Raw genomic sequence first — 16,415 nt, forward strand, 5'->3', positions numbered from 1 at the left:
TTTCTAGAAATCTCCTCCTCCTATCTGCTTAAAAAATATATAAAACAGTTTTCAGTCTAAGACCCATTTATTGTGGAGATTTATGTTTTCTTGAACTTTAGCGTCAACAAAATGACCGCTATTATAATTCTTACTTTTTGTTCTTACTTATGTTTTGAATCTAGTGTTTTTGTGACTTTAGGAAGAAAGATATGCTGTAAAAAGTAGTTTTCCAAGCTGCTGAGAGTGATGTGGAGTACTGGGTGAGTAACTATAACACTAATTGCATTTATTTTTTTAAATTAATTGGATGTGAGGGGAGATTAGTATTCATTTTGTATTTAATAATCGAGTTGTATTACTTTTCAAGGTATTGCATTATATTAATTTGGTAACAGTCAATATTGATTTATTTACAGGAGATCAATATTAATGTAGTTTTTTAATGAACAGTTTACTTTATCCATTATACTTTTTATTTAATTTAACATACGCTATTACATTTACATAACTTAAACTTATTGTGGCAAGCAGTTTTTGTTTTATCTTTTCTGAAACCAAGCATTTGGAAACCCCTCTCTCAAAATCCTGTGTTTGCCCATGCTCCTCTTATGCTGTTTGAACAATCTCACCTATCAGAACCACCTTTATATTTCTGGTGGTTTCCTGGTGGGTTGCAAAACCGCATCTTGATACATCTCACGCTTTGCATTCTTATCACTGCTAAAAGTAGGGGCAGTGATTTGTAAGGGGTCAAATTTTTCAGCGGTTTTCTATCAGTTCCGTCTTCCATATATCTACGGTTCCCAAAATTGTACAAAAAATCACTAAAACCTGGTGTTTTTCACATATCACAGCTTGATCCATTTCCCCAAGAAAGCTCTGACAGTCATGGGCATGCTGCCACTTGTAGTTGTACCAGAAAAACAAAGGCTTCCAGAGCTTGCTGGGATTTGTAGATCCACAACAGTATTTCTTTATTTTTGGACAATATACTTGTGACGAGACCAGGCACCACAGTAGTCTGTCAGTCTGTCAGTCAGTGGGTCAATTGGGTAACATCGGCCACCCAGTTTATCAAATGTCGCCCGGTGGCCGGATCTGGCATTGTTTTGTACCAAAGAGGGAGGGTAGGCTGCCCACATGAAGTATGGAGCAGCTGGGGACCCTGACATGTCACAAAGTAGTGGAAGGGGTTAAGATCAGGAGGGTCTGGACTCTATCTAAGATCAGGAGGAAGGATTTGATTATTGACTGACCATTGTCCCAGCACATTCCAAAACCAGACTTGTTGGCAGGGAAACAGCAGGTGGGCCACTGCTTAGGTCATATTCTATCTCCACCCATGTCCACCCAGAGTCCAGCCACCTCAAATGAAAAGGATCATGGCCTTGGGGTTGGCCCAGGGAGGGAACAAGGACCGGAGGGTATTGAAGGGAGTTAAAAGGGAACTCTGGAAGGACAATGTAGTTTTCTTTGGAGACTTGGACTGATGCTGAGTAGTCATACTCTATCAGTGCCATAGAAGATCATTTGAACGAGGAACCTGCTCAGTTAGATCGGATACTGTACCTTTGACACTGATTTCTTATCACTCCATGGGGAGATACTCGTAGATTCTGGGGATTCTGGGTGTCAGTCTCTCTACATCCATAGGGAGACTGACACCCAGAGCCCACCAAGCTGGTGGAGAGTCGCCCAAGCAATTGGAATCAGCAAGTACACAGACCCATCAGAACTCCTGGCCCCCTGACCCATCTTGATTGTTGCCCATATTGTATTAGAAGCCAGAGCGACTGTAGGCAGAGGGCTTTTAATCAGGTCACAGAAATCAGGGGTGACTATTAATATACATAACAATTAGCAGTAGTGGATACACAATTGTACGACATCAGAACTCTCCGTTTACAAACAATATCGTCAATACTCAGTGGAGATCATTTATTAAGTGCATTTGATGTCCAAAACAGCAATGGTGCACCCATGACACATCAAGATGCATATTTTATCTCTATACTCCTCATGCTAAAAGTGCACCTTGATGTGCAAAGCAATGGAAAAATCTTTAGGAAGTGCACTGTGGAAAAGTACACTCATCATATCAAAGGCCAACCTTAATCACTACCCCTTAGAACTGAATCAACTTGTACATTTCTACAGCCTTATGGCTGAAATAACTGAAGAACGTGAAGGAACATTATAGCTGTTTTTAGTAACATGTGCCACCTCTGTCTGGGTGGAGCTATTACATTGCTAGGAGTGCACTGAGAAATACTATCCACAGCTGAATTATTCACAACTTTATTAAATATTTTATTTTTAAAATGTTATTTCACGATCCATTGTAGTACAAATGTAAAATAAACTGTTTCATATCTTGAGCCATTGTGTTCCAAATAGTGGGGAAAAAATGTCCATAGGAAACCAGGACTAAGTGGAGGGCAGCCAAGGAAAACACTTGGGATTGGCTGAAGGAAATCCTGGCTTTGATCAATATGGGGAGAACTTTCATAGTATGCAGGTAGGTCTCTTTATAGAGAGGCAGCATCTGTGCACTGACCAGCCTAGAGCTGGTGTTTACTATACCAAAACCTAGACTCCTGGTCTGACTGTTATAGTGGTAATTAGCCCAGGCTCTCTAGCACAGGGCTGGTTGAGGATTTGGAGGAGAAGTGCATGCTGACTAGTTCTAATTATTTATTTAATATTTAAATACAGTGCACTGTGCATGGAAACTGCTTTGCCTGGTCTGAGCTTTTGCAGTGTTTATGTCCATTTGCATTGCTGGGGGGTGGCTGTTCATGGCAAAGAACACCCGTAAAACTGCCTCCTCTCCACCCATTATCCTTTTGCATTATTCTCACTTCGCAAAAGTCTAATTTCTGCACTGCTTTGCAAAATGAGGGGCAATGTTGCTCCTACTCTGTTCTTAGCTGGAAACCTCTTCAGTCCATCCAATTCCAGCCAACCTCCTCCCTCCTCCCATCTGCCTCTGAAAATTTCGGCTTCTCCACGAATATGGTTATAAAGCCTTTGCACCATGATAGACGCATGTATGCAAATAGAGGAGTACAACAGGTTCAATTAAGTATTTTGTATAGTATCCCTCTTACACTAATTAAATAACCTTCATTGTTTATACAGATATTATTTACAGAAGTTTATATATATTACCATCACTTGTGCATTATGCTATTATTACTATCAATTTTTGACCATTTGAAATGTTCAGAATGTGTTTTATTTACTGGGCTAAAATCTCATCCACCATTATATTTTAAGCTACTATTATTATTATTATTATTATGAAATATGGCCACCTAGGATGGTTGCTCCTTAACTAAGCTATATCCTCTATTCCACAATCCAACTCCATCCAGCCACTAATTTGCCACCTAATTTGGTCTTCTCTGTCCACATGTCTCTAAAACCCAAACCTAGGACTATCACTGGCTGCCTCCTGGTCTCCCCACCGATGACTCACTCACAGGACTATGAGAAGGTGAGTTCTACTCTAGACTTATGTGCAGCATTCAGTCTGTCGCTCCTCCAAACTGCAGCCACTCTAACCATCACTGATTCCCTCTTGGGATCATCTCAAAGGATCGCTCGCCACCTCCAGGCCCGGTGCAATCCTAGCACTGGGAATGAATGCTTGTGGCCTAGTCACATCCATTCTCCAGCCATCTCACTGACTCACCGTTGCCCTGTTTCAATGATGAAGCCTGGGAATGGCCGCAACTCTTTGTAAGGTCCAGTCTCCAAATGCATTGTGGTTAACAAAGTCGCCCACCTTTGATCTCCTGCAAGCCAGAACGGAAACTGGACCACCAGCTCTTCTATATGCTAGGTCTTGGGCACACTCCCTCTGCAGCGCTACATGCGGTACATCCGTCCCCCTATATGAGGTGCCTCACTGCTGGTTCTCCAGACTCCAGCCAGCTGCAATGGTCTGGTGCTCTGCCAAGTGGACTCCCCCAGCCTACATCCTCACCTGTCCCTGTCAGGCTTACTTATCACCATCTGTCTGCTCCACCACAACCTGTCTTGCTTTTGCCCTCCCAGACTCTCCTCTCTGCCCCATAACCTCGTCCATGCATAAAACTGTCCCACTTGAATTCCTATTCTCTCCCCAGTGCACCCCCCCCCCCAATAAGCTCTCGCGGGCAGTGTCCTCTCTTCCATCTGTCTCTTGTCTGTCTCTCCGCCTACCTAGTTTGTCCCTTATCAGGTCTAATGCTCATCTTTTTTTGTATGCTTGTGATATATTCTGTTAATTGCATCCATGCATTTCTATTTGTACCTGCTACTATGCTTACTGTTTTCATGTATGTTTTTTTATGTCAATTATGCCATCTGCAGTGCCATACAAAGAAACAATGATAGTATTATTATTATTATTATGCTCTGCTATCCAATTTGTGGCTAAAATTAACATTCAGAATGAAAATATATATCTTTATTACATTTCCCCTTTACCCCTGAATGTTCTCATTATCAGCCTGTCTTGGACACATGGCTCCTACATAGTGCCACAATTTATTACTTACCTTCTTGTGCAGCCATTGCAATCTGCACAACATCTGTGACATTCGGGGTCAGCTTGGCAAAGAAAGGAATTTTGACAGCTTGTCTAACCCAGCGGCAGATGTTGCGCACCAGTTCTGGATTCTGTTCAAATAGGTCAGATATGAAAAAAAGAAAATTAGTAATTTGTCTAATCTAATGAAAACACCAAGCAAAAGAAAAGGGGGAAAACATCATCTACTGAGCTATTCTTATAACACAGTTAAATCAATAATTTAACTGAACCCAGTGAAATAAACAGTGCAGATGTATTGTTGTGCTGTAATGTAGTATAGTGCTTAAGAAATATCTAAATGAACACAAAAGTAATTAACACAGGGGGAGTAAATCAGGCAACGCTGTATAACAAAATGCAAGATTTACCACAAATGATCTGTTAGATAAATTAATGGCAGGCTTTCACAGTATTTAAGCTGTGGGCATAACACCTATATATATAGTATATTGAATATATATATATATATATATATATATATATATATATATATATATATATATATATATATATATATATATTACACAATAAGTGGAATTTGAAAAAAAATAATATAAAAATAAGGTAATTTCTGTTTACATTACTATATACTTCTTTGAGAATTGGAATTTGAAGAGTAAAATTATTTCAAATGCTTGTAAATGCTATTGTTAAGAGTAGCTCACAGCATACACATATAATTATGTTTAAGCACAAATAAAGCTGCTATTTTTAGGAGTAAATGAAGATTATCTGACTACATTTTCATGAACATTTGTTAGATATGATAGCAATTTGCCAATGACCAATTTTAATTGCTGAATTGCCTTTCATGTCAGAAATGGATTTTAACTATTTGATTTTTTTTTTAGAAAAAAATAAAAATAAACACATGTACTAGGGGCCTGATTCATTAAGGATCTTAACTTGAGAAACTTCTACATGAAAAAACAGTCAGTATTTAACTTATGTGCAAAACAAAATACTAATTTGCACCCCTTGCATTGTAACATGGTTTTGTCCAGGAGACTGAAATGAGAAGTTTCTCAAGTTAACATCCTTAATGAATCAGGCCCTAGATTAACATTTTTCGTGAGTTCAGAAAGTTTTACTATTTACATAATACCATGGCCACCGGGTGCACTGTTCCATTCGATTATCTCCATATTTCAATACAACAATCAATATAGCCCCTGAACAATATAGCAGCTCACAGTCATACTAATATATGAAAATGCAAAAATGGAAGAATTTATATAAAATAATTCATGCTTATGTTTCATCCGATTTCTAAATAATAGATTGCAAATATATTTACATAACGGTAGAGGTCAGTTATGACAGAGCGTTATGGATAATGCTAGTAGAAATCATTTGATTCTGCAAGTGGACAATATTGCGTTCATAGTGTGCTTATAGTATAAACATAGTATTAAACCAAGAATAGGTTTTTTCTTATTTATAAGAGCTACTGAAAATATATACCAACATACACAGTGGTTTCAGAAACTGGTTAAACTAAAGACGCTTGAGAATATGTACTGATAGAAGAGGAAGCATTTTTATGTCCATAGAAAATTCAAAATAGTAGTACTATAAACAAGTTAAAGAGTCTGTATAGAAGGTACACACACATCTCATCCTCTCCATATGATCCTCATTCTGTATTTTTTTAGGGAGTTATAAAACAGGTTATGAGTTCTGAGCAAGGCTTTCCATTCATTAATGGACAATTGCAGCTTTTGTCACTGGTAATTATTAACGCTAATCAGTTCTCTAAAAATGAGACTGGTACATGTAGAGCAGTGTTTCCCAACTCTAGTCCTCAAGCACACCTAACAGTGCATGTTTTCCTTATCTCTTTGCTGAGCACAGGTGTAATCATTACTGACCGACACATTTTGAAAGATCCACAGATGGTACTAATAATTTCACTGGTGACCTGAAAAACCTGCACTTTTAGGGATCCCTGAGGACTAGGGTTGGGAATCATTAAAGAGTAAAAAAGAAAGATCTAGGGACAGACACCTATAACTGCTTTCATGTATTTAGTACCAAAGCACAAGAAGGCATATTCTCTTTAAGATGTGTGATATGTAAATGATCGTGTTCCAACTGAGCTAATCTGTTTAGGAAAAATCCACTCAGCAGGGTTGCACTGAACAGAATATTCTCAAAGCTTTCCTTCTAGTTATAGTTCTTATTTCACTAAGTTTTTGACACTTTGGCATAATATTTTGTGTAAACTGTTTTATATTAGCGGTTGTTTTAATGAAACTTCATGTAACAAGGGTATCCCAATATAAAAAAAATGTGGGCATGCTACTCCCAAATCAATGTTCAGTAATAAAATTGAGGTTAGGAATAGAGGGAGTGTAGTAAATGACTTTTTCCAGTTCCAAATATTACTTTTAGCCAAACACTTACAACAGGATTAAGCAAGCTTAAGCATTCTAGCTGTTGCTGAACTACACAACCACCCATACTAGCAGTCAACCAACACTAGCAGTCAACTGCTGTGAAAGAATGGCTAAGAATCATAGGAAACACACTGTGTTCTTCTAAAACTTATCAAATGATAGCCTGAATAAAGATAGCAGTCCAATATGTGAAAATGTGACACCAAACCAATGCTACCCTTATTATTTCATGTTTTCTCAGTGAGCATAAGAAACTATTACACAAAACGATGGCTCATTACTTTTAATAGGTTTACATGGCCTTCAAAAAACATTTTAATTGCAACATCTGTGCACAACTTTTAAAACGCTTTAAAAATTGTTATGAATTGTATGTTTTTTTTGTTTGTGTTTTCAAATGGGTGTTTAGATGTTAAATCAAAAACGTGACATGACACTTTTAAAACAGATTTTATTTTAACTAAGCAGAACCTCAGGGAACAACGTGAATCTTGGCACTATCCAGCAATATTTGCTCCCAGAGAGATACATATCAATGCAGGAATAGCGGATGAGATTTGGGAAACATTGTTAGTCTTCACTGTAATCAGCTAGGAGCACAGGGAGGGTATCCAGATGGACAACGATGCACAGGTATCTAGAGGTTGCTTAGATAAAATCTTTAAAGTTGTACAGTCGAGCATGCATGAAACTTGTCAAATAATTAACAAAAAGACGATCTTCCACAGAGATGAGTTAAATGCAATTCAAGAACCTGGCATTTGAATTTTGCAGCTGTCATATATATCCCATGTGTGGCCAGCTGGTGTTGGCAGTATTGCTGGTATAGACAAAAGATTAGAGCACAAGGGACAGTCAAGATTGGCAGTTACATGAAAGCAACATGATGAAGAAAGCGTTTTAATTCCTTAGTTTTATGACCATGCAGTTCTTTGAAAATACTTAATGTGTCTACAAGTGACACTTTTTTCTTTTTTTATATTGGACACATTGAAATGGATTTCCACAACAAGCTTCCATACTAACTAACATGAACAGTAATTTTCTGAAGGTCTATGCAGCGCCAGAGTAAGTTGTTTGGCACCTACTACCCATATTACATAGCATCATCAGCTGTGTAAAAAGTCAGTGTGGCTAAATTAATCACAATGTGTTCTGATTACCACAATTTTATTCTATAACTCATGGAGTGGTACTAATAACAGCCCTGCTGTTCCTTAAGCTAGGTACACACTACAGAATTTTCCACCAACTTTTTATGCCGATCGATTTTACATGCGATCAATGTTCCGATCGCTCGGTCCATGGACTGCATACACACTAGCCTTGTTTAGGACGATAAAGGGAAGAGCGGACGTCCCTTTAGCGACTTTTTACAGCCATGTTGTCATGAGCAATGACTAATTTCGTACTCACTCTTGTGGATTGGACGGAAGTTTATACACACTACACAACGGAAAGGAGATTGGAACGAAAATATTAAACGGTACGACCAACCAAATTGAGGCGATAATCGTCCATTTGGGCAGACTTTCGACCATCGTGTCACTGCTCACACTGACCCGACTTTTGAACGAGCGGTCGTATGTCGGCTGATTTAGCCGATTATTGGATGAAAACTGTGTAGTGTGTACCTAGCCTAAGTAACCTCTGTTAACTATCTTGCAAGCCAGGACACTGGAGGGAGGCTTCTGGTCCCAGGTCCCAGTGAGGTGGCTGGCAGATGCCGCGATGCACAAATTAGTGACCCCATTTGGGGTTCTAGAGGCCGAATCAACTTAAAGCCCCATAAGAGAAGGGCATATGCAGAGGGTGATTCTCACCAACAGGGGTACCCAGAGAAAAGGTACTATAGGGAAGTGGGGAGGGTGGTGGATTCCACAAAGACTGATGTTGATAAGAGGGGAAGAGGCCCCAACAAGGAAGGGCCACAAGAGAGAGAAAGAAGTTGCTGTGTAGAGGCCACTGTGTATATCCACTGAATGGGGAAAATGCGATACAGACAGTGTGGTGAGGAGCAGTAAGTGAAAAAGCCCCTGGAAGACATTACTTACTGTCACAGGTTCCCCACGAGGGGTAAGTGTGTAGCAACCGGCCCCTGTAAGAAGTAAGCCCCATATAGAGCTCCCATACTGTGAGGTGGGATCACTGCAGAGGCAAAGAAGAGACATTCTCTGGATATCAGGATGATATTCTAAAAAGCATCTTGGAATAACTCCACTGAGCAGAAAGGGCTGGAAGATTCCTGGAAATCAGTGATGGTTTATGGTGGATATATGTGAGAATCCTGTGCTCGGTGGGATTTTGGGGTAATTGATTACATGATAGGAAGATTTAGGTCTGGACTGATCATTTACATGTGCATTCACATTGGCACTGCAAAGGTCGACAATATCCTGGACTGATGAAAAATGTAAGCATATCGGTTGTTGCCACTTTTGTTTTTTTGTATGCTTTGTGCACCCTTTTAACGGAATGCTTTCTTTCTTGCAGGTGCAAGCCAACCATTCATGTGGCTAATAGGCATGAATACATCTTCTGGGCAACTCAGCAAGCCAGTATTTGCTCAAGAAAAAGGACCCTGGATTTTCAGAATGCAGATATTCATTAGAGAAGTGTCTAGGCACTGTGATAGCTGCAAGTTATGCCAAAGGTAGTCAACATCAGCAGGTGCCACTGAAATCCCATGATTGTGGTACCGCATGCAGATGGTAACAATTTGTATTTTGTGAGCCTGGCAGAGTTCATTGCTTTAGTCAAGTCCAAGATGGATTTTATATAGGCTTTTTTTCCAGATTTTATTTTAGTCTGCTCAAAAGTTGTTCTTAAGGTGGTTTGACCGGATACCAGGGATCTAGTAGCAGCAGAGACGACAAGCATGTTGTTTAATATCCAGGCTCCTAAGTTTTGAACATTCTAAGGGTAGTGTGGTGGCTAAACACAGAAGTTGGAGGTGGACAATCACAGGCCGATGTTGGCTGATTATGCTCACCTGAGTGATATGGGCCTGGATATTTTTTTGGTTTGGTCTCCGGGCTGGGATTGAAGGTCAATATTTCTGATTGGTGAGTTCAATGTAGGGGTAGTCTGTTTTCTTACCCCTGGGAATTATAGAACCTTATATAAGCATATGCCCATTGCTACATGATGGCTGGCATTGGTTTTGATATTTTTTAATTATTCTACAAAAGTATGGTCTGCAAGGATACATTGTACTCTTTGAAATTGGAATTAAATAAAGCTGTGCCCTTCTCCCATTTTCCCACACCTTTGTGCTAGTGTCTTCTTTAGTTTGTAATAGTTCTTTGGGATGAGGGAGTATTAATTGGGGTAGTAGCATCCCGTAGAACCATTTTCTTTACAGTTGTATCCAGATGTAGAGCAAGTTGACAGCTATGTATTAAAATGAAATTAATGCAAACAATTTCAATCTAAAATTGTCAGAAAACAAACGTTCTCATAAAATTTCATCAGAAGAGCTCCAGAAATACAATTGCATTGTTGGTTTATTTATTTTATTTGCCCTGTTATTATTTGTTTTTATATATGCACTTGACATTTCAGTATGTATAGACATATGTTCTTGTTCTAGCAGGATTTTTGTAGGCTACATAAATAAAGGTAAGGCGAGGCTAAGAGAAAAGACTGTAAAGTTAAAATTGCAGCAATCAAGATGCTAAACGGGATAGTGGCTAGTAACGTATGTTACTGAGTTTTGACCCGTAAAGGGGACTGGCAAAAACTTTATTTTCTATCCAATAGATAATGCATTCCAGTTGTAGACATACAGAAAGATTATATTATTATTTTATGACAAATCCCTTTTCTTAAATACTAGGACAAATGGGACTAATCTTTACCATATTTGTAAGGGATAAACTAATTTTTAGCCTTAGGGCATACTTGCAAACTTTTAGGATCTCCCCACCGGGAGATACCAAGGGGAGAACCCTGGTGTCGGGTAGGGGAGGGGGCATGGCTATTAAAACGTAATATCACCCCCTCCCCCATATTGCTGAAATGCGATTCATGGGATAATACAGCCCGGAGCAGAGCTAGGATGATGTGATTCATGACATTAGGCCCTGTCCCCACCCAATTCACAAGGGAAGTGGCCTAGATGCAGGAAGTAATACTCTTCTACCGGGAATCTGGGAGAACTCCTACAAATTTGGGAGTCTCCTGGACATTCTGGGAGAGTAGGCAACTGTGCCTTAGGGTTAAAAATAAGTGAGAATGTAAGAACAAATTGCTAAATACATGTGATGCAATTAACAAACATAATTTATTAAAGAGCAGAGAGATTATTTTGCCCATTAATATGTAACACCCCATGTGCAAAGACCTGGAAATGGTGTATTTGTATAGCAGACTCTTCTTAGTTTTTTCGTAGCGGAGAATGCCTCCACGCAAGACATGTATATTATTAGGTAATGTTCAGGGTCACAAACATCAGGGGGAAACTAGAACATGCAACATAACACAATTAACTTTTTTGTGTAAGAGCTATGTGGGCTTTTGCATCTTGTCCTTTCGAAACAGATGGCAGAGTGGCTAAAATATTGACTTTCTTCAATACACAAATTGACGTAATGCAATTATATGTTGCCCACTGCTACAACCAAGATGGCTGCCTGAAATATCTCTCTCCACTGTTAGGTTTTTTGCACCTGTAGAGCCACAATTAAGTTTTATTAGAACTCCAAATTCAAATCAATAAATGCAATATTCATACATAGCAGCACAGGTTCTTCTGAGCTAATCTCTCTATCCCTATAATCGTCACACTACTGGCAATATATCAGTCTGTAACTATAACCATTGATACTCATCTGAAGTCTCTCCACCCTTTCTCCTGCTGGGCTCCTTCTCCTGAATCTGTCGTTGTGCCACTATGTCCCAAAAGAGCTGGCTACAACTCCTGGATTCAACATAAGCACGCTCCTTATCATCTCCCTCTCTGGATCTCCGGACTCTTTCCCTCTCCGCTGTCCTCACTCCCTTTGTCCTGCAATCTCTATCTGCTGTATCTCAGCTCCACAGTGTCAATCACATCCTCCTCTATCTCCTCGGATCTGGCTCCACCTCTCCCCTTTTTTCTCTCGCTCTTAGCAGGCAGATCTCTCTGTAGGTCACAAATCCTTCCTTCTCCTCTCTGTTGCAGCAGCAATGCTCACTGGGAGAAGTAGTTTATTGGTGCATGTGTCCCTGTGCAGCGACACCAAATACGTGCCAAAATATATTTGTGGAGTAAAATTATATAGCTGTTAAATTAAAACTAGCAAGTACGTTATGTAGATCATCCCTTTGCCTTCTTAAAATAATAGATATTTTCTATCTCTATCTTGTATCCATATGGGGCAGTGTCAAACACAGAGTGCTTCATTTATTGCATTGGAGCAAATTGGTCTTGTGGATCTGCATTTCTGTTACCTAAGTAAAATTATAAACAATTAAAAAAGATCTGGGGTAAATGTTTCAAGCTGAGAGTTTTCCGGCGGGTTTGAAAAACCAATCACATTCTAACTATCATTTATTTAGTACATTCTACAAAATGACAGCTAGAATCTGATTGGTTGCTATAGGCAACATCTCCACTTTTCAAACCCGCTGGCAAACTCTCAGCTTGATACATTTGCCCCCTGATGTTTGAATGATGGAAAAAAGCTTAATTGCTTAAATGCCTTTCTACAGTCGAAAATCTGCAGTATTTAATGCATTTGTTATTATTTAATATGAAAGCTCTTTGTCCCACTACACAGGTGGGCCTGGACCCTGGTTCTTTGTACCTGTTCCCACCTCCAACCCCTTCTAAGTGCCCCTGGTAATTACACTCCATTTTGACAGCCTGTGTTTTGCATACTTGCCAACTTTGGCAGTAAGCTCTCTGGGAGGGGGCTCCATCATGAGGGCGTGACCACGTGGATTGCGTCATTAGGCACCGCCCATGTCAAATTTTCCCAATTTCGGCCTATTACAGCAGGGGGCCAGGATGATGCATTTTGCCTCGCCTCAAACCACTTCGCCAACGAAAAGTGCAGGATGATGGAGGTTGCCCTATTCTCCCAGGAGTCTGGGAGAATGCCCAAAAATGTGGGAGTCTCCCAGACATTCAGGGAGAGAAGGCAACTACTTATGTCTGTCTTTCTGATGGCCGCACAGAAAACTGCTAACAGTTGCACTCTGTCTAATTAAAGGGTAACAGAGACTTTGCTCTCAGTCTTGGGGAATAGCAGGTGATGTTAGAGGGGACTGTGTATTAGGTTTAATAACAGCTGGACAAGTATTAATATCATCATCATCACCATTTATTTATATAGCGCCACTGATTCCGCAGCGCTGTACAGAGAACTCATTCACATCAGTCCCTACCCCATTGGAGCTTAGAGTCTAAAATCCCTAACACACACACACACACACACAGAGACTAGGGTCAATTTTGATAGCAGCCAATTAACCTACCAGTATGTTTTGGGAGTGTGGGAGGAAACCAGAGCACCCGGAGGAAACCCACGCAAACACAGGGAGAACATACAAACTCCACACAGATAAGGCCATGGTCATTAATATGTTTAATTTCATGATTGATCTGTCTTATAGCACTGCAAAACTGCAAATAAAACTGGCTTATTCATTTGCACCATATCTCCTGGCCTGTGAATTGAATTCCTCTGTGACTACTGCTGTGTGTCCCGTCTACCCCATGAAATACAATCTCAATACAGGATATCATTACATATTCAACATTATTGGTTAAAAATAAAAACAAGCATGGTAGCAATGTAAAAAAGACATCTAATCACTAAATATTTTAAAATAACATACTATGCTTTAATATCATGCGCTTCCTTGTATTGTTGTAGTGCCACTGTTTTCCTCTATAGTCACATTTCAGAAAGCTAGTTACAGCACTGAAGCTGAATTTCACAAATACATGTCCTAAATATTATATTAAGTTAAAGAAAACAATAATATTTTGCTTCAGCTATTTTTGTGTTAAAATAAATAAAAACAGTTTTTGTTCTTCAGTCATTAAAAATAATTTGTTACAAGTGAAAAGTAATGATTTTGCCTTGAATGGAAAAAAATGTTATGTACCATGATTAAACAATATTTCAAGTCTTTAGGTCATGCTGAGGTTATCTGCTAGAGGGCAAAAGGGGTTTGATTAGGTTTGTGTCGTACATAAAAAAATTTAAACCAGAGCATATAACTTTTTTAATATATGAGCAGAACAGTTACAGATGGCTTATTTTAGAAGTCACGTGGGGAAACTGCTGGACCCGTTACTGTAATAAATAGATACACAATAACCGGTAAGAAATCATACTTGCCCACAAGCAATAGCAATTTAAAAACACTAAAGTTACCTTATTGTCTAGTATTTCACATCATGTTTCAATAGTTATATACAGCAAATGTAACTTTTTTTTAAATGCAATAATTTTTGGTGAATAAAATACAAAAAAATATTGATATGTTTTCAAGGGGTTTAAAATTATTTAATAAGGTATTTGAAATATAATATATTTAGAAAATTCACATTTAGAAAAGTAGGAAAAATATCCAGCAATATTTCATGCCCAATAAAAAAAATATAAATGTGTTATAACTAGACCCTTTGTGAATAAGGTATTTGTAACATTCTCAAAAGATATGTGGTAGTAAGATCATGCCGTCTAAAGACATAAGAATATTCCGTACAAAAAAAGTGCTGTGTCAGGGGACCACTGTTTTCATTTGGATGGAATTATCCCATAAGGTGGATTTCAATCCATAAAAAGTTACATATAATTTAAATAATGTATAGTTTTTCCTCCTGACATTCTTTTTATGTGCAGAATTTAAATATTCTAATAGTAAAATAAAACTCATCAATGTACATTTTTTTTATGTATATATAAAGGTAATATAATTAATATATGCCTACTCTCCCGGAATGTCAGGGAGACTCCCAAATTTCCTCGAGTGCTCCCAGACTCACGGCAGAGGTCCCGGAGGGGAGGTTCAAAAAGTAGGTAAGTATGGTTTAATTTTTTTTTTTTCAAGGCTTCACCATTTGACAGCCTGATGGTTGTACCAGGGTTTGGCGGATACAAGGAGTACATTTCCTATGTGAATGCACACTGCCATCTGTAAAGTTTGGTTGAGAAGGTATAATGGTGTGAACTGTTTTATATGGTTTGAACTGGGCCTCTTAGTTGCAGAGGAGGGACATTTTAATGCTACAGCAAGCAAAGACATACTAGAGAATTGTGTGCTTCCAACTTTGTGGAAAAAATTTAGGGAAGGTTCTTTCCTGTTTTAGCATGACAATGCAGAAAGCAAGCTCCATCAAAAAATGGTTTCCAAAGTTTGGTGTGGAAGAAGTTGACTGGACTGAAAAGAGCCTTGACCTGAACCCCATTGAAAACCTTTGAGAAGATTTGGAAAACCAACTATGAGCCTGGCCTTATCATTCAACATCAGTGCCCAACCCCACTAATGTTCTTGTAGCTGAATGGACGTGAATCCCCACAGTAATGTTCCAAAATGTAGTGGAAAGCCTTCCCAGAAGAGTGGAGGCTGTAATATCAACATAGGGGGGACCAACTCCACATTAATTCCCATGGTTTTGGAATAGGATGTTCAAAAACTAAGCATCATATCCTCAAATTCCCTGCCTCTAATTGGTAAGCCTCTCCACCAATGTAGAAGGGTCATGTATAGGACTCCTATTACATTTGTCTAGCACTAGACAGCAAAAGTAGGGATCCACTGTAAATGAATTAACTGCACAGTCAGTGTTTACATGGACAAAAAAAATCTGAAAACAAAATTTTTATATATATGTTTTGCACTAGGTTTTGGCAATAAGTATATTTGATTGTATTTTATGTTAAATATGTTTATTTTATACTTTTTAGATATAATGATCAGGGCTTTTATGTACCTCTTACACATACTATAGGGCTGACAAAGCTTCCAACCCAGGTTTCAACATCATATATTACCCTGACAACCCCAAACCTCCATCTGGCTGGGGGGCATGGGGGCATCCGCCCCCCAGGCCAGTCCCATAGTGGGCTATCTTGGGCTGGTCACTGGTCTACATGCATTTTTTCCTTTTAAATGTTCCTAAAATGCTGCTGAGCCGAGGCTCTCCCCTTGGGCTAAAATTTGCCAGCCAGTCCCTGTCCGCTTCCATCTTTTCAGCTCAGAACTGGTTACCTCTAGGATGAATGTAGGCATTCTGCTCTTTCACTAATTTCGTTATTTTAGAGGCACACACGTTGTACAGACCAGCCCGGGACCTGGTTTTAAATATGAAAATTGCATTCAATTCTATTTTGCCTCTAAGTGGGGCTTATTGCCAATTTTTTTTATATAGTTACTTACTTTTTTCTGATACTTTTTCTACTTACATGGTCAGTGACATAGTATGAGTCATATTAGTGATAGCTGACCTTATATTT

General features: G+C 39.0%; 1 protein-coding gene across 2 annotated transcripts in view; it reads right to left on the minus strand.

Moving 5' to 3' along the window:
- The window catches only part of DPYD (dihydropyrimidine dehydrogenase), an 816,112-nt gene that overhangs the window by 197,580 nt on the left and 602,117 nt on the right, over positions 1–16,415 (minus strand). For both annotated transcript variants that reach the window (XM_075182332.1, XM_075182333.1), the window contains one exon: positions 4,530–4,650. In XM_075182332.1, coding sequence (XP_075038433.1) covers positions 4,530–4,650 — 121 coding nt within the window. The remainder of the gene's footprint in view (positions 1–4,529; positions 4,651–16,415) is intronic.

The sequence above is a fragment of the Mixophyes fleayi genome, chromosome 8, assembly GCF_038048845.1.
Source record: "Mixophyes fleayi isolate aMixFle1 chromosome 8, aMixFle1.hap1, whole genome shotgun sequence".
NCBI classification, from domain to species: domain Eukaryota; kingdom Metazoa; phylum Chordata; class Amphibia; order Anura; family Limnodynastidae; genus Mixophyes; species Mixophyes fleayi.